Source organism: Lynx rufus, unplaced genomic scaffold, assembly GCF_022079265.1.
Source record: "Lynx rufus isolate CCGP_SWC_20201006 ecotype Redwood Valley unplaced genomic scaffold, mLynRuf1.p SCAF_1, whole genome shotgun sequence".
NCBI classification, from domain to species: Eukaryota; Metazoa; Chordata; class Mammalia; order Carnivora; family Felidae; genus Lynx; species Lynx rufus.
Genome location: NW_025814823.1, coordinates 235,831,065 through 235,855,530, shown reverse-complemented (window position 1 = coordinate 235,855,530; position 24,466 = coordinate 235,831,065). Strand labels below are relative to the sequence as shown.

General features: G+C 49.6%; 1 protein-coding gene across 3 annotated transcripts in view; it reads left to right on the top strand.

The window, feature by feature from the left end:
* Nucleotides 1–607: 607 nt before the first annotated feature.
* ICE1 (interactor of little elongation complex ELL subunit 1) overlaps nucleotides 608–24,466 on the top strand; it is a 56,508-nt gene continuing 32,649 nt past the window's right edge. The window contains exons 1-10 of one of the 3 annotated variants that reach the window (XM_047094251.1): nucleotides 608–892; nucleotides 13,121–13,179; nucleotides 13,835–13,869; nucleotides 16,317–16,335; nucleotides 17,079–17,190; nucleotides 18,697–18,773; nucleotides 19,719–19,756; nucleotides 21,865–21,947; nucleotides 22,170–22,209; nucleotides 22,295–22,351. In XM_047094251.1, the coding sequence (XP_046950207.1) occupies nucleotides 809–892; nucleotides 13,121–13,179; nucleotides 13,835–13,869; nucleotides 16,317–16,335; nucleotides 17,079–17,190; nucleotides 18,697–18,773; nucleotides 19,719–19,756; nucleotides 21,865–21,947; nucleotides 22,170–22,209; nucleotides 22,295–22,351 (604 nt within the window). In that variant the 5' untranslated portion in view covers nucleotides 608–808. Of the gene's footprint in view, nucleotides 893–13,120; nucleotides 13,180–13,834; nucleotides 13,870–15,546; nucleotides 16,851–17,078; nucleotides 17,191–18,696; nucleotides 18,774–19,718; nucleotides 19,757–21,864; nucleotides 21,948–22,169; nucleotides 22,210–22,294; nucleotides 22,352–24,466 lie in introns of those variants that run through there. The other 2 variants (XM_047094242.1, XM_047094259.1) reach the window with 2 other exon arrangements.

The window sequence follows — 24,466 nt, the reverse complement described above, 5'->3', positions numbered from 1 at the left end:
AGGGCTTCGGGCCGCAGGGAGGGCCTGGCAGAGAGACCGACCGACCGACCGCCGCAAGCGCGGCCAGCTGCCGGGAAGAACGACGGTCCCGCAGGAAGGAGCGGCCGCTGTCGCGAAGGCCGCGCCACGGCGGGAGGACTCGCCCGGGGTCGTCCGCCGCACGGGGCGTCGGGAAGCGTAGTCCGTCCTTCCCCTCCGGGTACCCGGCCGGGCTCGGACAGAGCGGTTCCCTCCAGTTCCAAATCGCACACCTGCCCGGCCCGGCGCGGGACCTTCCATTGCTGCAGGCGCCTGAGTGACGTCATCAAGGGGGGTCACCGCCCCCTCGCTGAGGGCTGTAGGTGTCTATGGGAACCTGCCACACAGCCAGCCGGCAATAAAAGATTAACCCCCTACTCAGCGCAAGGGGTGCACCTCCGATGCCTCTGCTCTCCCTGACTTTTCCTTTGTGGGCGCCTCTCCCGCCGCCTCGGCTCGGCTCCGCTCCCTATTGTGCTCAGGCGGCGCCGCGGGCAGCCCCAAGCCGCGGAGAGGGGCGGGGCGAGCTAGGGCGGGGCGGGGTCCTGGCTGGGCGCTGTCGCGCTCGGGGGCCGCGCCGGGTCGCGTTTCTCTCTAGTGCCCGAGGCGGCTCCGGTTGGGAGAGCCCTTCGCCAGCTCCACGGGGACCTCTGTGCACGGATGGACCCGCCCGGACCCGGCGGGAAGCGGCCTGGCAGGCGGCGGCCCCGGCGGCGTCAGCAGAGGGAGGACAGGGCCCGGGCCGCGGGTCCCTGAGGCGCGCGGGCCCACCGGGCCCGGCGGTGGCACCATGATGCCGGGCGAGACCCATTCGGCGGCGCCCGGGACGGCGGCGGACCTCTCGCGGTGTCAGGGCTGCGCCTCCCTGCAGCAGGTGCGGCGCCTTCCCGGGCCGGGGGCGCGGAGGAGCTCGGCCGGCCGGGGCGTGGGGCTGGGGGTCCCGCCGCGCGCGCTGCGCCCGCTCCACGGCGGAAGCTCCCCCTCCTCCCCTGCCCGCCCCCCTTTCTACTGCAGTTGTATTGGGAACCGCCTCCTTTGCTTTATTTAGGCTTGCAACCCGGCACTCGTTTACCGGGATGCGGTGGTGGTAGCGGGGGGCAGCGTGAGCGGGCGCTGGCGGGGCCCCTTGCTTCACTCCCCCAGTCTCAGGGCTTCCCCGGGGCCGACGGGTGATGGGCGAAATGCTCGGGGCCGCTGCCTCTCCGAGGACGAGGTTTGGGGCTGCTCTGGCTCATCTTGAAATATTTCTTGCCCTGAGGCAGGCCGTGCTGGTTGGCGGGGAGGGTCATTCATCAAAGGCGTGCACGTACTGGAAGTTTCTAACAGCAGGAGGGACTGTTCTCTACGGTGACAGGAGAGGAGTTACTAGTGTCTGGCCCCAAGTCTTGTGAGGTAGTAGAAACGGTCCCAGGCACTTGTGTCCGACCTGATCCTCTTAGCTGTCTGATATCGAGGGTCTCTTAACTTCTGTCAGCACCATTAGTGGGGAAGTGGGGCGCCTCCCTGCCCTACCTACTAGATGTCATGAAGCTGTCACTCCTTCTGCCTGGTGTTCTAGGCACCAGGGACATAGTGAACAGAACACACGATCTGCCTTTATAAGTAAGACTCGTGTGTGCAAGTAAGACTTTACAGGATTTTAAGGATTGGGAGGAAAATAAAGGAGGAGTTGGAATGGTGGTCTTGCCTCTTGGCTGTGGTGGGGGCAGAGGGTTTTTGAGGGCGTGAGGTAGGGAGACCTGAATGTTGAGCCGAAGAGCGGGAGAGGACCTTCCTGCGTGGAGGGGTCAACATGGAGGAGCCAACAGGTGGGATGTTCGGAGGTGGGAGGGAGCAGTGGGTCTTTGGGGAGCAGAACAGCGTCTGCTTGGCATGGGCACAGTGTGGAGGGGAGAGTGGCTGCTGGGATGAGACCAGAGAAGAATGTAGGCCAGATAGGCTATCGAGATAAGGTGTTTTGTTTTTGTTTTGTTTTGTTTTGTTTTTAAGGGTGCTATCTGTGAAGTGATCCCAAATGTTAAGTGTTGAGAGCAGGGGAGAGAGAAAGGGAGTCCTGCACTGGCAGGAAAAGCGTTTCTGGGCTCAGCTGCTGCGCTGGATAGGTGTCTATGATGTGCTTTTATTTTCCCTCAAAACCCCAGGAACTTGAGTGAAGGTCTCTTGGATCTTTCATAAACCGCATTCTTTGGGCCAGTTTCATGCAAAACTATTTATAGGTAACCTGCTGTGTTTTAGGCAGCAGGAGGAAAAAGGCAAACATTCTTGATTTCTTGAGCTTCCATTTTAGGAGGTGGGGGGAGGGAACAGATTAAACAAGTTACATGAGAAAATAATAAATACGTTGGCGATAAATTAAGCAAAGGAGGGTAGAAAGAACAAATGGGCCAGGAAGGGGCCACTGGTTGGTGGAATTTACGTAGGAAGCCCTGGGAAGGCCTCTCTGAGAAGGTTCTGTTTGAGCAAAGGGAGTGAGAGAACGAACCCCGTCGACATCTTGGGAGGAGAGCGTCCCGTCCAGCAGGCAGATCAGGTGTGGACGCCCGACACAGGAGCATGCTGGATGTGCTTGGGAAGAGAAGACCAGTGTCGCTGCAGTGGAGTGAACGTGGATGTCATGCCCCTTCTAGGCCGCGGAACAAAATGCCGTAAAATACAATGGGAGTTCATTCCTCATAGTTCTGTTGACTGGGAGGTCTTAGATCAGCACAGGCAGATTTAGGGCTCAGGGCGGGGGGGGGGGCGGTGTGGTTCTGGTTCCTGGTTTGTGTCTGTCTGTCTCCTCGACATGTCCTCACCCCGTGTAAAGGGAAGGATGCTTTCTGGGGTCTTTTGGAAAGGGCACTAATCCCATTCCTGAGGGCTCTGCCCTCATGACCTAAACACCTCCCAAGACCCCACCTCCAAACGCTGTCACATTGGGGATCAGATTTCAACCTGTGAGTTTTGGGTGGAGTTTATTAGCAGTCAGGGAGTCTGATGAAGGCAGAATGAGGAGGGCCTGATTGTGGGGCTCTTCTGGACCACCGTAAGGATTTTGGCTTTTACTCTGAAAGAACAGCGAGCTGTTGGAGGCTTCTGTGCAGAACAACTGGTGTGAATTTCACTTTTCAGTTGTGGATTTGGTCCTCCTTCAGGAGCGTGGTTCCCCGTCCTCTGGTAGTTGAAAGTAGCAACTGTAGCTTTCTCGTGTGTAGGCCGGAAACTAAGTGTCATCCTTGGTTCCTGTCTTTCTCTCCCATCCTGCATCCAGTCTATCAACCCATTCCCTTGACCCAGCGTTCGTTTCCCCCCACTCCTTGTCTTCCCCGCTGCTGCCAGCCTGTGTGACCCAGCGCGATCTCTGGCCTAGAGATTCTCGCCGAATCTTGCCGAGGACTCCCCCTCTCCTGCCCTTGCCGCATTCCCAGACTTGGGTCTCAGAACAGCAGTAGGAGACCTGTGAAGTCTCTTCAATCCAGGGGCCTGCAGACTGGTTCCGTGGGGGGCAAGGTCATTGAGATCCAGGCTGTTGGCAGCTCCTCCCCTGGCCATCGCAGAGCACACGCCGTGCGGGCAGCAGGCAAGGAGCGGGCATGCTTGGGCTCCAGGGAAACTTGATTCACAAAAGCAGGGCCTGCCTTTGGAGACCTCTTCCCTAAATCAGGACACTCCAATGCATTTGGGGTTTTGCCTGGAACGTCTTTTTAGGGGAAGAGGAGGATGAGATACGCGTAGAGCCTTGAGCAAGTCTTTAATTTTGCAAAGTGAGGCTGGGAAAATAGGTTTGTGGCAGGCGATTGAAGATCTCGATGGTCACCACCTTACAGTTCTGCGTTAGTTTTCTCAGCTTATGGGCTAGAGCGAGGTCTTGTACGATTGCCACGTAGTAGCCGTGTCTTCCCTAAAAATAGCAGGTGGTGATGTACTGCTTGGATTGGAGGGGGTGCCACCAGCTGTGGTACGTGCTAGTGATAAAAGTCTGGGGGAACTGAAGCCTCCCAGGGATGGGAACAAAGAAGAAAAAGGTCTAAATGTGAGAATCTACAAAGAGGAGACGGGTCCCAGGTCTGGGAACTAGAAGACCAGAGAGTAAAACCTGAGCAGCTGAGCACTGGTGGAGGGAAGGGAAGTAGAAACGCGGCCGGAAGAGACGTTGGAAACGTGGGAGTGAGGTTCTGGAACGACCGCGGGATTGGGGATCCCCAGCCGCAGTCACACGTGGTGTGTGTGGCGATTTGTGTGGTACACCGTGCCCCCAGGTGCCCAGGGGACTTCTAGGAAAACAGAAGCGGCCCAGAGGGTACGCTCTATCACTTACGGAAACTTTGGAAACTTCTGCGGCAATCATGAGACGAGGTGCTGTCGTGAGGGGTCCGTGTAGGGAAAGCTGCTGGCGGAAGGCAAGTGTGGACCGAAGGGGACAGAAGGGCACAGGGACATGGGAGCCCGCGAAGTCAGGGTGGGGAACGTGGAGAACAGGGAGCAGGGATCTGACAGCCTGAGCGGGGTCACCTTTTGGAGAGGCGCCTCAGGACTGCAGCGGGTTCCACACTTGGGGCACCCTTGTGCCAGAGAAGCTAAGGGGGTGCCCTGCACAGAGAGGCTGTGTAGTGTCGCACAGCTCCCTGCATCTCGCACACCATGGGCAAGCAGGCAGGTGTCATCCCTGCGGGAGGCGGGTGCTAGGCCTTTGTTCCGGACTGTGGCGGGAGGCTGACTGTGTGTCCTAAGTCCCGCGGTCCTGTCCTTGCTCTGGAAATCTTCCCTCCTGCCCCCCTCCTCCTGCCCACTCCGTCTTTCTCTTTCGTGGTACCCTGCGGTCGTCGCTGCGTCCCGCAGGGTGCGGATTAACCACATCTTCTGCATCCTCTGTGTTTTGTGGTCTCGTGCCTCCTCTCCTGTCTCTTGTCACCCTCAGTGGTGATCATGGTTTGTCACTGAGCTCTGGCCCAGGGTGCGTATGGGTCCTGAGTGTGAGACGCCACGGGATCCAGTGTGGGTCCTTACTCTGTTGCCAGTGACCGTTCTTGAGCTGGTTGTTTTAGGTCTGGCACAGGCTGCTGTGTTCTGGAGGAGGCGAGGCCCCCTTGTCACCGGTTCCACTCCCTGCGGAGCAAAACCGTTTAACCCTGGGAACCCTGATGAGAGGCCGAAGCACATGGTGATCCTTTTGCGCTCGTGTCACTGGACTGGATGCGGGACACATGCTCTCTGGCCGTCCTCAGAGCAGAATCGAGCCTGTGATTTGTGTAAACTTGTGTTGGACTCCCACTGATAGTTGCCTGTGGTTTAGAACCTGAAACCTGTTCTCTCCTAGACATACCGTAAGTGGTTTGTAAGTGGTTGTGTTACAAGGGACACTCCCTTGTCCAGCATTGCCGGTCGTTGAGCAAATGTGTGTGCGTGTCGTGTCATGGTATGAGTTTGGAACACAGTCACAGACAGAAGGGGCTCGAGGCTCGTGTTCTAGTTCAGGTTACAGATGGCGAGAAAACCACAGAACAAGTGTGGGAAACAGGTACCACGTTGGGGGATGCACGGGGTACCCCGAGAGCACCGAGGGGCGGGGCAGCGGAAGGCGGCTTCCTATAGGAGGTGAATCTGAACTGAGGTCTGAGGATGATTCTTAGCTGAGTAAGGAGAGAGAGTGAAGGGAGAGTGCTGTGGCCCGGAGGGGGGCCACCTTGTCCTGCCTTCCCGGGAAGCGGAGCCACTCAGCTGGTCTGGCGGGAAAGTACCCGGAGCAGCGCTGGAGGGGGGCGTCCCTGCCTTCCTGCCGTGTTCCCGGCCACTCGACGCCAAGGAGTCCACGGGGGGGGGGGTCCTCGCTCACCGCTCAGGAGACACGCTCCGCTCTGGTGGAGATCAGTGTGGACTTTAAATGACTGCAGTTGATAAAAAGTTGGCCAGGACGAGGAGGCGGAGATGTGGCACCCTGGAGAGGATTCAAGGCGAGCAGCGAGCCACGTCACCCCCAGCCTAGGGGCTAATGGATTACTGTGATTTTTAAAATAATTTCTTTTGGAAAAAAAACAAAAAACAAAAAACGACTTAACTTAGAACGTACAAGAAAGTCGCCAGACCCCCCTCACCGATTGTCCAGGGGTTTGCTCGTGGGCCTTGTCCCTGCTGTGCACACACGCCTTCCCTGCCCTGCACGCGTTGGGCTGGGTTGCCCTGAAATCCGAGCGCCCTTCAGCATGGTGAGCCCGCTGCCCTCCAGTCCTGACGCGAGCGTCGGTGCAGCCGCTCACCCAGTCCCTGGGCCCCTCGCAGTTTGCTTCCGGGCCAAGGAGGAGCTTCTGCCTCTCGCTGGTTCGAGGCCCGGTCAGGAAAACGTGTTGCAGAGCACTTGTGTCTCTTCAGCCTCCTCTGTGGAGTCTCTCTCTGAATTTCGTGTCCCTGAAAGCTTCAGGAGCATAGCCTGTGTTCTCGTTGGCGGGGTCTGCAGACGTTGTGGGGGCCACGCTGTGTCAGGGCTCCGTGAGCCCACACCCGGGGCCAGGGGTTGGCCAGGAGCATGCACGTGAGCGCGCCCCCCTCCTCGCCAGGGGCCTTACGGCCGGAGGGCACAAAGCAGAGTCTGCCGGGCGGAAAGGCCCTGGGGTGGGGCCCTGAGGAAGCCCAGCCAGGGTGACTGGACTCGTGACGTTACCCAGCAGTGCTCAGTGACACACACGGAGTGTCTGCTGGGGGCTGGTCGGGCGGATACACACTCAGATTCCAGAAGGAAAGCAAGTTTCGGCAGAAACCACACTGCAGGTCAGCACAGGGAGCCACTCTTAGCGTCGAACGAAGGGTGGGAACCCTCTAGAATCCCAATTCCCCACACACCACCACGGGCACCCTTGTAGCAGGCCTTTCTGGGGACAGTCTCAGACCTGCCGCGTCCTTTGTTCCCACACGTGCCCTGGGGGGGCCGAGGGAGTGCTCCCGCCACCTCGTGAGCCAAGGCCAGAGACGCCGCGAACATCGCATAGTGCACGGCACAGCCACCGCAGACAGGAATCTGCCAGCCCGGATGTGAGTGTGGAGGTCGACCTGGGCACCGTACTTCTCCTGTCGCCACCTCTGCTAACTGACTTGCTGTCTGTCTACACGTCGTGCTGACCCCTTCTCTCGCCTGCCCCAGGCCCGCGGGCCGGCCCCCTGCCAGGTTGTCCCGCCCCTCCTCGCCCTGTGCCCTCCGGCCACCGCTCCCGTTCCACGTCCCTGGGAGAAGGGAGGGAAGGTAAGCAAACGGTGGTGCCCTTTACTTTCGTCAAGTGCTGGACGTGCGCAGTGACCGTCCAGAGGACCTTCGTGGATAAGATTGAAACGGCGCGCTGTGGCTCCCTTACGTGGGGAGTAAGTAGGGGTGACAGGACGTGCTGGTCCGGGAGCCGTATTGGCGGACGAGTGAGTGAGTGCGACGTAGGGCTGGAGGGAGACTCAAGGTGGGGTTAGCGATGGGGGACAACCGGGAGGAAGCCCGAGCCTTCCGGCAGATGTTGCAGCGCGACTTCCAGAAGAGCCAGACGGCTGGGAGAGAAGCCGCGGTCAGGGGAAGCCCGTCACGTCAGCCTGTCCTGGAGGGGAGCTCCCCACGCCTGCCTCCTTCCCGAGGCTGGGCGGCGTAGGGCCGTGTGCACTCGTAAATGAGCGAAAGTCACTTAGACACAGCCCGCCGCACACGCACAGCCCTGAGATGTGCTGGTTAGAGACGGTTCGGATCAGATTGGAGAGACACGGAAGACTTGTCAGGGTGCTGCAGGATCTGCCCGGATTTGAGCTGCGGTGAAGGCGGGCTCAGAGAGATAAGTCAGGGCCTCGAGTGCTGTGGTTTCGTCTTTGCTTCGTCTGCTTTTCCCCTGTGTGGTGCTGTGTTTTGTGGTTTTCATTTCTTACCTGTAGCAAATGTGGGTGAACACAGGTTAGAGAGGTGGCCAGATGGACAAGATGTGTCCACGGACGGACAAGAGCCAGCAGCCCCCAGCCCCACCTCCCTCCCGTCCCACTTTGAATTGTTCGCAGTGCGTTTTGTAATGAACCTTAATAGCGTTAAGTGACAGACTTGTGTTGCTGCTTCTTGCTCTTCAGTGTCAGGCGTCCTGTCGGATGGCTGACCTCGGCAGGTGCACGCTGAGCTCTCCTTGCAGCCGGGACCCTGCTGCCCCTGAGGCCCCTGCCCTCCCTCTGCTCTCCTGCCTTCTCAGCCCGTGTGTGATTTCGGTTCCATCCCTGCTCCGAGCGGATGCTTTTCTGACTGTATGGTCTTCAGAGCTGTACTCTGGAGTAAATCATGATTACTTTTCCTTTCTTGTGTTTTTTTGTTTGTTTCCCCGGATGAGCGATTCTAGCCTTAATTCAGCTTGCTCATCTTGAACATGTTAAGGACTCTTTGCTGTATGCCAGGGACGGGTTGACCCTTTCCTGGCTCATCCTGTTTACTTCTAATAGCAGGCCAGCTCTGTCCCTCCCAGTGCTCTGTCTCCTTATCTATAGGATTGGAAAGGGTCCTGAGGCAAAGGGAGGCTAAATAAATCTGCCCAAGGTTCCCCGGGCTGGAAGGAGGTGGGGCAGGAATTTGAATCCAGCTGTGTGGGACTCTAGAGGTTTCTGGAATGTCTCTTGCATGGTACTTAGCACTATAGAACGGCATCTGGAAGCAAGGTGGGGAAGATGAAATCCACTAGCAAAGAACTGGAAAGAGGATGGGAAAAAAGGAAGAATCACTTGTGTTTAAAAAATCATAATTTAAATGCATGGTGCGAACCAACCACGTTGACTTGCAGCTCTCTGCCGGTTAGGTCAGAATATCCTCAGGGCTTTCATTCCGCCAGATGCTCTGTCGTTTGCTCCTTAAGGGGGAAATTCCGTGCAGAGCCTTGGGGCCTGCTCCTTTCCGGGGTGCAGCCGCCTTCTCGATTCTCGTCACCTCTGTCTTTCGTGCCACGTCGCCTTCTCTGGGTTTACTCCACGAGTTTGGGGGGGGGTGGTCACGTGTGGTCATGACCTGCAGTACCTCCCTCAGTAAGGATGTCTGCGAAGTAGAACGTTTGTAGAACTTTGTAGAACTTCTGACTGGGAAGAGTCTATTTTCAGCAAACTTGAATTTACATAAAATCTTGTTGGAGGGAAAAACCAAGAGTGTCAGTCTTACCCTCCCAACTGATTGCTAGCGTGCACAGAATTTTACCTTGGAATTCACTTTTCCTTCAAAACTTTGCAGGGTTCTAGGTTTCCAGATTGTTGTGAAGGCTGAAGCCATTCTGGTTCCAGATTCTCTGCATGCGACTTGGCTGGTTTCATTTTTCTCTCAGCATTCCTGTAGGGTCTTTGCTGTGTCTCCGATGCCCTGAAACCTGGTGCTGATGTTTCCTGGTTTGGATTCTGTTTCTATTTATGTGCTGGGACCTTTCAGTTTGGAAACGTCTGGCTTTGGTTCTGAGATTTGTTTTCCTTGAGTATCAGAATGACTTTGATCATCTGTCCATCTTTCCTGTTACTGTGTCTAGAACTCTTATTTGTTGGGCATGTGGGATCTTGCCCTGACAACTTTAATTGCTTTTTATTTTACTTTGTTCTTAGGTCTGTGTTTCGTTTTATCTGGGGAACTTTTATTTTCAACTTTATCCTCAACTCTTTTGAGGTTTTTATTTTGCTTTCCTGTTTTTAATTTAGTTCTGACAGTTTTATTGAGATACAATTCACATACCATAAAATTCATCCTTTTTATGTGTGCGATTCAGTGGTTTTTAGTTCGGTCACAGTTTTGCAACCCTGTCACCACTTTGTAGAACACGTTCCTCTCCACCCGAGTCCCCCACCTCGCCCCTGCCAGGAACCTCTTGGGCATTAGCGGTCATTCCCTGTCTCCCCCGCCCCCCGTCCCTGGCAAGCGCCACTCTCCTTTCTGTCTCTGGATCTGCCTGTTACGGGCAATTCACGTGAATGGAGTCATACAGCCTTTTGCGAGCTCGTGTGGGTAGCGTGTGTTTGCAAGGTTTACCCCTGTGGTAGCGGGTGGCATTCATCCGTTTCATTGCCGAGTAATCACGTTATGTGGCTGTGTGACATTTTGTTTATCCGTTCTATTAGCTTATTTTTTACTTCTTTGTCTAGCGTGACTAATGCTGTAAACCACAGTGTGCGGGGTTGGCAGGGACGTGTGTTTTCGGTTCCTCGGGGCACGGACCTAGGAGTGGAATTGCTGGATGGTCAGGTGACTGACATTTGAGCCCTCGCCCAACTGTTCGTCGCAGCTGCACCGTTTCCTGCCCCCCACCCCCGACTCGGAGGGTTCCGGCCTCTGCATCCTCACCAGCACTTGGTGTTGTCTGTCACTTTGGTTTTTTTTTAGCCATCCTCGTGCGCGTATATGTTTTTAATTTTTAAGAGCTATAATAAAGTTCCTAGGCACTCTGTACATTCCTTTTTCAAATGTTGTTTCGTCAATGTAACATCACTTAACCTCCGCTCATACTACTGTTCTTGCGGTTTTCGTCTCAGTCTTTATTTACTCCAGGTTGCTTGGTCTTCTTTTGGTCTCTCTCGCTCACGTTCAGGGTTCTCTCTGATGGGCGGAAATCCTTGATTATTTGTTCGTATTAAAACTGTTGGCTAAGGTGCTGGCGGGAAATGCTGAGTGTGGGGCTTCAGGACCCCGGGCTTCACGCAGAAGGTCTGGCGGGCCGTTTATTTGAAGCAGATCTCCTGTCAGTACCTTTAGATCTCATCTGCAGGCTGGTTACACTTCCTCCGACAAAGTGTGGTCAGTCTCCTGCCCGGAGGGCAAAAGGACTGGCTGCCAGTGTCTGGGAGCTTTGTGGGGCCCGGAGGTGGTCAGCGTCCCCTCTGTGTTTAGGAGCGGCTCGTCCCTTTGTTTCTGGCACTGTGTTCAGTGTCCCGGGCAGAGAATTCCTCACAGCAGACCTTTTCCTGGATGGTGGCAGAGAGGTAGGAATTTGAGGATTAAATGCTTGCAAGAGAGCTTGCGACCAGTTCTCACGTTAGCGCCGTCTGCCGGCCTCTGGTCTCAGAGGAACCTGGTGTCCCCATTCCCCGCCCCCACCCCCTGCTCTCTTGAGCCCCCTGAATCCATGCTCTTGAATCTGCTTTCCAGTTGCCATTGGTCTCTTATTCTGCTCTCATCTTTGTGGGTCTTGCCTTTGGTGGAAAGTTCCTTGACTTCAGTTTTAGGTGGTTTTTGGGGGAGGGCGTAAAAGCAGATGCATTCCTTACCCTCTGGGCCCGGAAGTCTGTTGCTACACCCCAAATTTGTTAATGAAAGATTGTTTCTTCAACGTGGGAGGCCAAGTATACATTGAATACAAAAATGAATGGGCCCCCTGTTGCCCTTTTGACCTTCAGCGTTGAGAGTCTGGATTGTACACAGCACCAGAGCGGTTAAAGCTAGAAATACAAAATATGAAAGCCTAAAAGTACTAGGATAGCATAGAGGAGAATCCTTTTATTTTGGCCTCATGGGTGGGATAGGACTTTCTAAATACATCAGGAAGCCGAAATTTTGTAAAAAGTGACGGGTTCAACTCTGAGTATTTAAAACGTGTGCATGCCTACGTGGGTGTATTTCAGTGGCCACCTGACATACCGTATATGCATCTGTAACATTTAATGAAATGCCACTGTGCCTTAGATGTGGCAGCCCCTCGGAAAGGGCAACTTCCCCGTGAGCAAACAGTAGGAAGGAGCTGTTAACTAAGAGGAGAAGAACTGTGAGTAGCCGGAAGAGATTTGTCAGTCACGCTCCTAGAGAAACACAAATGAAAAAATAAGGGCCCTGATGGGGCGCCTGGGGGGCTCAGTGGGTTAAGCGTCCGACTTCGGCTCCGGTCACGATCTCGCGGTCCGTGAGTTCGGGCCCCGCGTCGGGCTGCGTGCTGACAGCTCGGAGCCTGGAGCCTGCTTCCGATTCTGTGTCTCCCTCCCTCTCTGCCCCTCCCCCGTTCGTGCTCTGTCTCTCTCTGTCTCAAAAATAAAAAAACGTAAAAAAAAAAAAAAAAAAAAATAAGGGCCCTGAGATTTGCATTGCCCGTAAGTGTCACTGCTGCAGGAGCCTGTCTGCACTTGATCCTAAGGACGGGGAGCAGCGTCTCACAGGGCATGGGCAGGGACGCTCGTGGGGCGCGGGTGAAGGCTGAGGAGAACCCGCGTGTCCCGCAGTGGCCCCTGGTGCCCTGAGCACACCCAGTGTCGTGTGTGGGAGCGGTTCCGGAGGGAGATGGGCGACGTGGAATCGAGATCTTTCATTGGGGGGTGGGGCCAGAAGAGAGCTAAGATTTTTTATGTCTTGCAGTGTATACAGTTTTTATTTTAACGATCACGTTACGTGTAGGACTGAAGAAGGTGCTCGTGGTACTGTAGAGGGAGATGTTTCTTTAATTCTCAAAATCATTTGGATTATCTAGAAAAAGGTGTTTTGGTATAATCAGTGAAAATAAGTACTTATTTCTGAAATATTTGCTAATGAAATGTGCAGACATGAAGGGGAAAAAAGTCACTTAAGGAAAAAAATTTTTGCTTTTAAATCTTAGAAACACTTTGAGCAGTGTAATTAATGATGTTTTCCCTGTCGATAGCAGCAATGTAGAGCCGGATTTGTAGTTAGTCCCTAAAATCTACAGATCCTTATAAAATGAATTTTTTTTATTGAATCTGGTCCCTATTTTAATATTCCTATTTGTCCTTCCTGTGTTTTTTTTAATTTTTAGTGTGTGTGTGTGTGTGTGTAACTTCTGTGTCTTTTTGGTTGTCTTCAATCCCTTCAGAAACAATGCAGAGTAAGTTGTAGACTGATGATGACTGGTAGTTGGTGAGCTAAGGTACTGACTACTCACCAGACTGTCATTGAGAGCACAAGTCACGGCCTCTGCACGGCTCCCTTGCTGTCGGGGAGAGAGCGTCATTCACGTAAAAATTCAGAGAGATACAGCATGGGTTCAAGATCACTCGGAGTCTGTGGGTCTGTGTTTGTAGGTAAAGCGAGTAGCGTCTTCATTTCTGCTTTTATGTCACAGAGTGAATGAACAACATGTTCGTGTTTCACAATACGTTACACAGAGAATCTGTGTAGAGTAACTTATGAAACAAGTAGCTGACTGTAGCTGTTTTTGTCTTTCAGAATTTAAACGAGTATGTTGAAGCATTAATTACCTTGAAGCAAAAAATTATTAATACAGAGTGAGTATGTTTTCAAGTGTTTGGTTGCACTTCATGAACCCAACGGATAAGCCGGAGCAGGTGGTGTGTTAGACCCCTGGGCCAAAGAGACCTTGAGTCTGTCACCTGGAGCCCGCGTGCTGTGGGCCACGGTGCAACTCACATTGCGTTACTGGCCCACAGGCCTTCACAGCCAGCCTTACAGCTTGGAAAGTGATCTGTCCTAGACAGAGTGGACATTTTGTTTCAAGCTGTTTTCTGTCTTTAAAGCCCTCTTAGCTTTAGGACTGGACCTCAGGTTTCCTCACAGTAAGTATTTCATAGTCATGGGATGAGATTTAGTCTTTTTTTTTTTTTTTTTTTTTAATATTCTAAAAGTCACATGAATTTATAGGCTAAGATGTTACTCCACTCAAAGGGATTTAAATTAAAAGTTCACGTATCAGTGCAGCGCTGCCTCTAAGGGATTGAAGGTGATGTGTACATATATATATACATATATGTATATTCAATATATGATACAGCTGCGATACATACACACACACACGCATACATATTAAGCATAAATCTGTTGCCAGAAACCTAGGAACAAGGGTGCCTGGCATATTTTGAAATGTGATTTTAACAATGTATTTTCCAGATCAAAAAGGTAACGTAATTCTTTTCTTTGTTGCAGTAATTTATTAACAGAATATCAGAAGAAATGTGATGATATCCTTTTACCGGTTTTTTCCTTCGAATTGTAACATTTACATCTTTATAGTTTCTTAATGAACCGTAGGGATTTTCAGTTATCTTTCGGAAGGTGGGATTTACAGCCTCTAAGGAAGGAACACAGCGTGGACGTGAGTCTCTTCCTGTGACTGCGTGGAATGACAAAGACTGTGAGTGGCCGTTTTAGAACAGTCTGGTTTTGTCCCTGGCTTCGGTTTTCTTCAGGTTTCCTGACTTTCTTTTTTTTTTTTTTTTTTTTTTAATTTTTTTTTTTTTTTTTTTTTCAACGTTTATTTATTTTTGGGACAGAGAGAGACAGAGCATGAACGGGGGAGGGGCAGAGAGAGAGGGAGACACAGAATCAGAAACAGGCTCCAGGCTCTGAGCCATCAGCCCAGAGCCCGACGCAGGGCTCGAACTCACGGACCGCGAGATCGTGACCTGGCTGAAGTCGGACGCTTAACCGACTGCGCCACCCAGGCGCCCCATAGGTTTCCTGACTTTCTAACGCGTGGGTCTCTTTCATTTGTCCTGAGGAGGTGTGACGTATGTTCTGCGGGTTTAGGAATAGCGTGAAGCTGAATGTTTCGGAATTTCTGAAAGACTTGCCCTGTAGGAATAATCAGAATGTTGGAAAATTGACTTTTATTAATTAGCTTTCTGATTTGTAGAGAATTACTATAGATATTATCCCTCATCGGGGTGATTTGTGTTGACAAGACAGGTGTGGACTCGTGGTCAGCATTTGTTCAGTAACCGTCGAAGTATTTTGTTGCGAGTGTGCAGATGGTGCGTGTGATTCATTTTTCTGCATTTTGTGGTGAAAACATTCATCACGAAGGAAATATCCCCCTTAAAAAGTAGCACAGGTGTATTTGTGAGGATTCGCTGAAGTTCAGCTTCAGTCTCGGGACACATTCTGCTGTTCAGCCTTGTCGGGAACCTGAGGCCTGCTTCGATACTCTTTCTGACTTTCCTGAGCTTGTGTGTGATCGCTGATGGTGTGTGTCGGTGCTACCGTGTCTGACTTGTGTGATTCGAGTAATGAAATGAAGGCGTAAGCTTTAGACTTATTTTTAGTACTGGATTTTTATGTTGAAAACAATAGGTCAGTGAAAGCCCCTTGTGCTTTATTTGTTGAAATTCGCAGTCTGTTTAACTAAATGTATATTATGGTAAGAGCAATGATATTTTTGATAGTAATGATATCTTTTATATCTTTGATCATGAAAGCTGAACAGAAACAATTAATAGAAATACTTTTAATTAGCTGAATAGGGAAATAGGCGATTCCAGTATTAGAAGAGTATATACTTTCATTATATCCTTTTTTGGCATAAATTTTTGAGGTAATTAACACATGTAATCTAGCAGGAAAACTGATTTACTTTTCAAAAATTTGTCAAATTTTAAAGTCAAAATTGTTAGAATAGTTTATTAAAAACTGGTAAGCCTCGGGCTTAATTCTTGAATGCGCGTTCTGTGCTCTGATCCTCTGCGGCCTAGCTGCGTACTTGGCGTTGGTCCCAAGTACGGACTTCTGTACCTCGCGTGGGCAGTAGCTTGCTCTCGCAGCCCACGGTGCTCGTGGTGCAGGTTTAAATGGCTTTATTTTGTAACTTCGTTCCTACTTTTTTGTGTAATTCTGGTTGTTGTGTTATTTCCTTTTTCTGAAGGACAGAGAGTATATTTTATTTTTCCTTTCGATATTTTTGAACTTTGCTTTCTTGCAAAGACTGGTAAGAGTGAATATAGTCCTTGATCTGGAGCAGTCTACGTATTCGGGGAGGAGGATGGAGGTATGATGTTGTAGACATTTGCCACATTGTGCTGTAAACGTGGAAACTTCCAGGAGGTGAAATTTAAAGGGATAATTGTTTTGTTCTTTTAGCACGTTTTCCTGGCAGCATGAGATGGGGGTGAAGTGATCATACCATGGACGCTGTCAGAGTAAGGTCGTCTAGATTTCCTGTTCTCCCTGTGTTTCTCTTCTCCTTGCTCATTAAGTGTAGTGGTAGATGGTTTGTGCAAGAACCTAAACTCTTGTTTGCTGGAATTATGCTGGGGACCATCTGAGAAATCCACGGTAGGTTGTTACAGGATTTTGTTACTTACAGGATTGGAGATGTTGCTCGTTGGTTGAATGTTACCTTGTGTTTATTCTTGGAATTTCATATTAATCTGTATTTAATTGAATACCTTGTTTCAATTTAGAGAAGTAGGTGTTTTGACTTTAGGTACATGGTATGGTAAATAGAATAACGTAGTAAAAATTTTTATTGCTGTGTTATAAATGGCACGTGAAATAATTGTTTTCTAGGAATTGTGATCTTGCCTGTATGTATATTGAACAGAGATTATTACAGATACTTTTAAAGTGAGTTTGATCTTCAGACGAGTGTCAGTAGATAAAACTCTCAAGAGTTTTCTTTAACAAGTTTCACAGCTGCAGTTTGCAAGAAGGTAAGCTACCTGTTTTCATCGTTGTTTTGGGGTGGACATTTAAAAGACTAGATTTTTTAAACAGACTCAATCAAAGTGTCACATAGGATTGATCCATTGTATACAGTGTTGCTTTGATGGTCATAATAGAAAAAGATTTACATTTTTATCCAAATCAATTTCTTATCAAGGTCTTCAATTACAGCCTGGCATTTGACTTTTCAATACTTGAACCCATGGCATTGCCATCGAAATGAAGTTTACTGTTAATCAAATTGTAGTCTGTATGAATTGGACTGTTAAGTGCGGTTATCTTGTGCATTTTAAACAATTTTAAATGGACTTCACATTTAGCAGTGTCTCATACTCTGAATACATTCGTCACCTAGAAGAAGGCAAAACATCGGTATGACCTGGATCACAAAGTTGCCCGTCACTTAGTTTGAGTAAATGGAGATGACTTCCAGATCGGAAAAGCCAGAGTATCTGACAGATTGTTCTTTAACATATTCTCCGTCAGACTGAGAGTGTCTCAGGTAGCTGTTTCATATACTTTTTATTAGAAATAGACTATCATGTCAGAGGAACAAAGGGCAGCATGAAGGTCATGTTGATGTAAATAGAGAGAAGGCATTTCAAATGAGACATTCTCTTGTTTCTTTTTTGTTCCAAGTTAGAGAAACCAGGAAATCATCAGTAGGTCTGTTTAGTAACATGCTGGAGATACTTTTGCCGACTGACGCTAACGCATTGTCCATTTTTAGAGAGAACAGTACTCTGCATCACCAAGTGGAACAGATGCTTCAGAAAATCTCTCCTCTGCAGAAATGTCAGGAAGAGCTGGGATCTTTAAAAGCAGAGCTAGAGGAGAAGAAGGTACCTGGAGGGATTTTCCCACAAAGCTTTACCTTCCGTAAACTAAGGTCTGCTTATTCACTGTCATTGGAATGAGGGGGCATTTTACGTCTTCACAAAGGAAACAGGTGCTAGTCAAGAAGCATTAAGCGTATTACTATTTTTAGAGAAGGTCGCATGGGTTGATTCAAGGCTTGATCCTCATGGTAATTGCTAGCCCTGTAATGCTGTGTTCATGGCTTCTGTGTTCTTTGAGGTTCTCCGGAGGAACCTGCTAACTGTGGGTTTTTAGGGCTCTTGCATGTCCTGCGTTGATTGCCTATTCACGTTGGTCTTGCTTTAGTTATAAAATGAAAAGCAAACATTCAAACTTAAAGAAAGAGAATCATGTTCTCTGTTTCAAAATCAAGTTGCAGTTTATTTAAAATTCTGTAAACCTGGGGGGTGGTGCAAAAAAAGTGCTGTAAACTTGCACTTCAGTATGAATTTCGGCTTACTCTTCCCAGGAGTCTTAGGAGAGAATTTATGGCTTTTACAGGTAACATAAGTCAGAGGCCAGTAAAGTTGGTTGCTTGGTTTGCTTGAGACATGTCGTAGCTAAGCTGGGACAACGCTGGTCTTCTCAGCCTGTTCTCCAAGCCCTTGTCACGGTAGTGTCTGTGCCTCCCAGTCTTCACCTTGTGCTGTTCTAGCAATGTCGTGCACCGATCGGTTGTCTGACCTGCTTCAGCAGTGACCGGTCGTAATACTTTTGTAGAAAGTCCTTATTCTGTGTTGAACGATGCGAAGAAGGTGAAACGGAAACAGCCACAACATTGAATTTTGGCTGCCTCTGACACATAATCATGTCGGCAGCCACAGCCGAGAGGAAGCAGGAACACTGGCGTCAGACCCCAGTGACAAGCCCTCATTTGTCACTCGTTCTCTGTGGCTCTAGAGGAATAAGTCAGCTGTGGATTCTCAGACCCCTCATGTGTACAAGGGGGTCGTGAAACCCCTCTCGGAGCTGTGGCAGTTAGAGACCCCGCATGTGCACGTAGTAGGAGACAGTGCTCAGTGACAGTCTTTCCCGTTCTGTGCTGGCCATCAGGACATACACGTTAATGGGTGTTAACACATTCTTCCCAGTTATCGTTAAGTATAATGGTTTGTTTATATTTTTGTATAGTAAAAATGATAGCTTATATTTATTAAGCTCTAAAATTTCCTCAGATTTTGTTGAATTTTAACTGGTTGAGACCAAAATATTTGCTAATCCGTATTACAGAGATTTGGAGTTGCCCTAAAATTAGTACATTTTCACATTCTTAGTAGCTTTCTTTGATGAGACTATTACTCGTGTTAAATTTATGTTAAGGATCTGGTTATCTTTATTAAAATGTTCAAAGAATCATATGGTGGTTTCCTGCCTAATGTATGTATTCATCTGGTTAACTTCTTACTGTTAAGTGATAATAATTTTGCTGGTCAAGGTCAAAATAAGTTATCACTGATGCTGATAAGATAAGATATGTTATCTTTTTTCAGAGTTCTCTGAAGTTGTACCAGGACACTCATCAGGAGTATGCTCGTGTGAAAGAAGAATGCTTGAAAACAGATGCTCAGTAAGTGTTAAGATAACTGTGGAAATACGGTTTTGCTTTTCCAAAAGAGCTAATGCTTCCATCGGTACCATTTGTCTCTCTGTCTTTGGGTTGTTGCCTATAACTAACCTTGTGGCTGTAAACGAGTCGGTCCTTCAGCCTTAGTCTCCACATCTGTGAAACGGAGGTCACACCTCGCGTGAAGGTTGTAAGAAGGACTAAGAAGCCTGGGCGCGTTGAAGAGCTGCACAGAGAAAGAACTCCAGAGTTTTTATGTCTGCGCGTGCACGCACGCGTCTCCGTGTGCCTTCAGACACGACCGTCAGCTCCTTGCCCTGTGTGCGGTGGGGTCTTTGTTACCATTAATAAAAAGAGCTGTCTGAAGGCACCCAGTTGGTCACTTCCCCGCTCCTCACAAAGCTTGGGAGCCACACACACAGTGCGGTGACGTGGACCTGACGCGGTGGTTACTCAGAGACGGTTTCTCGGAGTTTCCCCTCGCTCTGACTCCAAAGTCTGTCTGAAAACCGGTGCAGCTCGGCAGCCCCTGCCTCCTGGGACGTGGGACCGTGAGCACTGCCGGCACGTGCACCCCAGAAGTCCCCCCGCCCGCATCCGTGCCGCACCGCTTGCGGGAGCCCGTCTGCACGCCTCGGCTCGGCCTGGCGGCGAGGCCGCTGCAGTTCCGGGAAATCCCAGACTTGGCGGAAAGAGAGTTTTTTTAGAACCAGTGCATGCTAAGCCGCGTAGCGCTCTCTCTTGGGTTTCCTCTGCCTTCAGAACAGTCGCTGGTGATTTCAGTGGTCGAGGTGCGAGGCTCGTCATGACTGATCATGACCGACGTGCCTTTGTTGTGTAAATTGTAGCGATTTAAGAAAATCTATGTACCGTGAATTGTAACGTACATGTTTCTGGTTTGAAAGCTGACTGTTTTTACCTTTTTAACTTATAAAATTGTCTCAATAGGAAGAAGAAGCTAGAAGCCAAGGTGAAGAAGCTGGAAGGTAATGGGCACTGTTGTCACCTCGCTGGTGGGGTCACTGCTCTTCTCACCAGTCCCACCGGTGACTTCACAGAGTTGTAGTGCTTGGCCCGGTGGCTGCGTGGTTCTCGAGGGTGGGCCCTGAGTGGCCGCGCCGAGGGCACAATTAGCGGGAGGGTCGACGGCAACGCTCCCTTCCGGGGGAGGAATAGGAATATGAGCATACTGTGTGGCAAATCTCTGAAACGTGGCCCAAACTAGGAGCGGCCCGTGTTTTTACCTTCAAAAGCAGCAGTCAGGAAAAGGATTTAATTCGGAAGTTGAGTTTTAGGAGGCTTTCTCATTGTTCCCTGAAATAAGAGGTTAGTAGAAAGAAAATACTTCTGGTGCCAGGAAACTTGATGTTTTTAGATAGTTATGACACATCCGTGGGAAGGTTCTGAGAAATTGCCTGCCCTGGGTATCATCCCTTTGTCTCTGACCCCCTCCCCGCCCCAGCGTTTGGATTCGGGCTCATTCTACGCTGAGTAGGAAGAACACAGAGGGACCGCGAGAGGGTCAGCTAAGTCCTCACGGGACAGCTAATAGCCCTTTCAGGAACTGATCTCAAGATCTTTCCTTTGGGTTCTTTCCCCTTTCGTTATGTGGTTGGGACACGGAAATACATCAGGGAGAGACCAGTGGGGCTTTGCGGGTCTCCGCGTCCCCCTTTCATTCCTGCGTGGGCTGTTTCATCAAGCTGATCCCACCTTCCTTCAGAGCGTGGTTCATTTTTCATGTAGTGAGGAGTAAGAATTTCAACGTAGTTGGATCGGGCACGGAGAAGAGACTTAGCTGAAAATATTTCTCATCATTAATTTACCTAGACTGAGCCTACATTTTTAGATTTAAACTCTATAAATATTTTAACAAGTTTTCCTCTGATTGGGTTTTTGCACAAACACTGACAATACGGTAGTAAACGTGATATGACTGTGTTTGTTTATTGCTTTCTCTTGCTAGTGTGTGGAGAGAAGTGTCTATTTTAGGGAATGTTTCAAAGACATCTGAAATGCCTGGGAGACTGTGTATAGCTCTTAGAACAGATTTCCTTTGAAGCGAAAGTGTAGCCGTTATTTCCCGTGTGACAAAAATATTTTTTCCTCGTAAGCGATATGGCATAATAATCAGGTAAGGAAATGCTCAGGCTTGTCGGAGCAGTCAGGGATGGATCGTTACTGCAGTGGTTTATGGGAGCTTAGTTTTCATGGCAGTTGTGTCTGAACATATTCAGATGAAGTCAATGCTGGTTAGATTCTTTTTTTTTAATTTTTTTTTAATGTTTATTTTTGAGAGAGAGAGAGAGACAGAGCATGAGCAGGGGAGGGCCAGGGAGAGAGGGAGACACAGAATCCGAAGCAGGCTCCAGGCTCCCAGCTGTCAGCACAGAGCCCAATGTGGGGCTTGAACACATGAACCACGAGATCATGACCTGAGCTGAAGTCGGATGCTCAACCGACTGAGCCACTCAGGCTCCCCTAAATTCTTGATTAATGTATTTGGAGCGTGTGCTTCAGAACCAAAAGCCAGATTGAAGAATTTGCTGAAGATCCAGGGAAGAACTATAACAATTCCTTAAAAGTAGGTCTAGAGCAAAGGCACTCGCTAGAAGTATGTACTTGAAGGCAACTCCAGGAAGGCATAACATAGAAGAAGCATGGCAAAGATTGCCCCCCTCCCCAACACAGAGAATGGTAGGAACTATTCCGAGAGGAAGCCACGCTTCTGACACGTCTGAAGCGTGAACGTTGCTTCTTGCTGAAGAGCAAGGGGGAGCAGTGCCCCTCCTTCTGGAAAGTTCATGTGTATCGGGTTCTTGCCTGACCAGAGGACACAGGCTGGCTTGTGCTGGGATCGGAAAGGAGTCTTAGGGTCTGAGCCAAGTCTGTGGTTTCACAGACAACAGGCTAAATGCAAAGTGTTCCTACATTTATCCCTGACCGATAACATGCTGAAGGAGCAGCGACTTACAAAATTTGTGTTAAAGTTCTGTGAAGTAAGGAAAACTCAGATTATATTTTGAGTATTATGCGAACGGTAGTTGTAAAGTTGGTAAATTATCGTTCTCTCTCTCCGTTGCACTCTTGAAAGAGGCTGCTGTTAAGCAAACTCAGGACTTCAAGCAACTGAGGACTGAGAAGAAGATACTCGAGAAGGAATTTAGGAAGACACAGGTAACAGATAATAGCACACACACGTGGGAACTGCCAGCCTCGGGGCTTCGTACTGTCCGCCAGCCCAGCGGGTCCTGGTCCCACGGGAGTCAAGAGCGGGGCCACCCCACGAAAGAGTCCGCAGGACCCGCTCAGCTCCCTGTCTCACATTGGGTGTGGGGCGCCTGCGCTCTGTGTCCCCCTCTGTCCCCTACAGACACTGGCAGCCTTTTGTTTTCACAGGAACGGCTGGATGAATTCTCTAAACAGAAAACTGCAAAGGGTGAGTATTCACTTCATGCCTACTTAAAAATCCTGGCTCGACATGCAGTGTTCTTTATTAACAGTTTTCTCCTCCATGATTTTAGAGTTGAGACATATTGGAACACAAATTTCAAGCGATTCTTACGGAAGCATAGATAAAAGTGAGTATATTACAGATTTCTTTTTACTTGTGCGTGATTTCAGTGGTTTGGGAGGTGGCTCGCTGCTCTCACCTGTAATTAGGAAGATTCTGAGGTTTAGCGGGTGTTCATGTGCGAGGCGTCCTGTCCTGTTTTACGTCTCCCTCAGGTCTGCACGTGTTACCACCTTGCTGTCTGATCAAATAAAATAGCGAATGAAAGACTCAGAAAGCAATATTGTTTGGAAGAGGAAACTGTCAGAGATATAATTTCCAAACTTGTCAATAAATAAGTGTAGTTTTCTTACGAAGTTTCTCAAGTTAACTTATAAACTTTCTTAGGTGCCAGATGTATAATCGTTGTTAAAGTCAGGCAGGAAAACTGGAGTCAAAGCCCTCTGCTGTATTTTTGGAGGACAGAAGCATTTGGGGGAGGCCAGCATTTATACAGGAAAGTAAAAGGGCAGTCGTGGGGGAGCGAGGGGTTGCGTCCGTGTGCGTTTGTCGTTCGGTGTGTTATCTTGTAGGCAAGAAGGTCTGACTCTGGAAGTTGAGAAATTGGCAGTTTTTGCTTTAATCTTCCTCTTTGTTGTTTGATCTTTGGCCATTTACTTTCCTTCTTTTTTCTTCACTTTTATTTTTCTTGAGAGAGAAAGTGAGAGTCAGGAGGGGCAGAGAGAGAGGGAGAGAGAATCCCAAGCAGGCTCTGCACCGTCCGCGCAGAGCCCGACGCGGGGCTCAAACCCACGAGCTGTGAGATCATGACCTGAGCTGAAGTCGGAAGCTCAACCGACTGAGCCACCCAGGCGGCCTTGTTTTTCACTTTTAAAACCTAGATTGTGAATTTCTGCTCTACCTGTCTCACACTTTCTCGGGAAGGGATGGATTGAAAATGGTAAATAAGTAACTAATGGTATTTTCATTCACCAGCGTGTTATTTCTCATCCAAACGGAAATTACTGAAACCACTCGTGTTTTTCTGGGCGTGTAGATAGTGTCTCTTCGGAAGTCTCCTTTACCTTGTCTCTGCTTCCTTTTTTTTTCTTTTAATTCCGAGCATAGGACCAGCTTTTCCTGGGCTTGAGGCTTTGATAGTCGACGCCTTGCAGTTGCCTGGACCCCGGTTGGCCGTTCACTGCTCTCGCTACGTTCCGTGTGCTCTGACTCTGCTCTTCCTGCCCTTACATGCGGGAAGCCAGGCTTTGGGCAGACGTGCTGCCCAGGGAAGCAGCGGGCACGCTGGGCTGGCCCCTCGCAGCCACCTGCCGGCTGCCGGTGTCCCCGTCTTCTCTTCTGCGCTGACGGGTGATTGAGGATCTGATGTGCTCAGGCCTCGCCGTCTCAAACCGAACCCCCCCACCCCATCCCCTTGGCTGCTCTCTAGCCCCGCGTTCTGTTTTCTTTGGTCTTTTGCCTCCCCTCACCGTGACGCTGAGCGTATTGTCTGCTGTACGTTTTACTTCTTCTAAGTAAGTGAAGTCTTTGGGCATCTGTGAATTATTTCACTGAGGACCTTGGTGGATTTAATTCCCAAGTAACACTTTTTCTCTTAATACACTCTTTTGGCCCTTCACACTTGTTTGAATTACACACGTATCCGCTTGTATGTGGGTATTCTTTTTTCCTGTAACTGCAGTACAGCACTGTCAATGTTTCTTCTGAGTTTTTAACGTTTTCTTTCTTCTAGCCTACTTTACTGTAAGACTACAGCATATAACGTGTATAACATAAAATATGTGTTATTGCCTGTTATGTTATCAGGAAGGTTTCAGGTTAACAGTGGGCTATTAGTAGTCAGGTTTTAGGGGAGTCACAGTTACATGTGCATTTTCAACTGCCGGGGCTTGGTGCCCCTGACCCCATGCCATTCAAGGGCCATCTATACTTATGAAAGAATTCATCAGTTGGAGTATTGGGTTGACTTCATTTTTAAAAAGTCTGCCTGAATGCCACCTTTCCCTTTTATTCCTTCTGAGTTCCATTAAAAATGGCAGGGGAAAAAAAAATAACACAGAACTGTCCTTTAGAGTTAAAAAGTGGATGTAGTGGAGGAAGACGTAAAGCAGGTGGCTTCAGTTGGTGATGAAACCCAAAACGACAGAGAAAACAGCGGCCGTCAAAAAGCAAGTTTTATCGC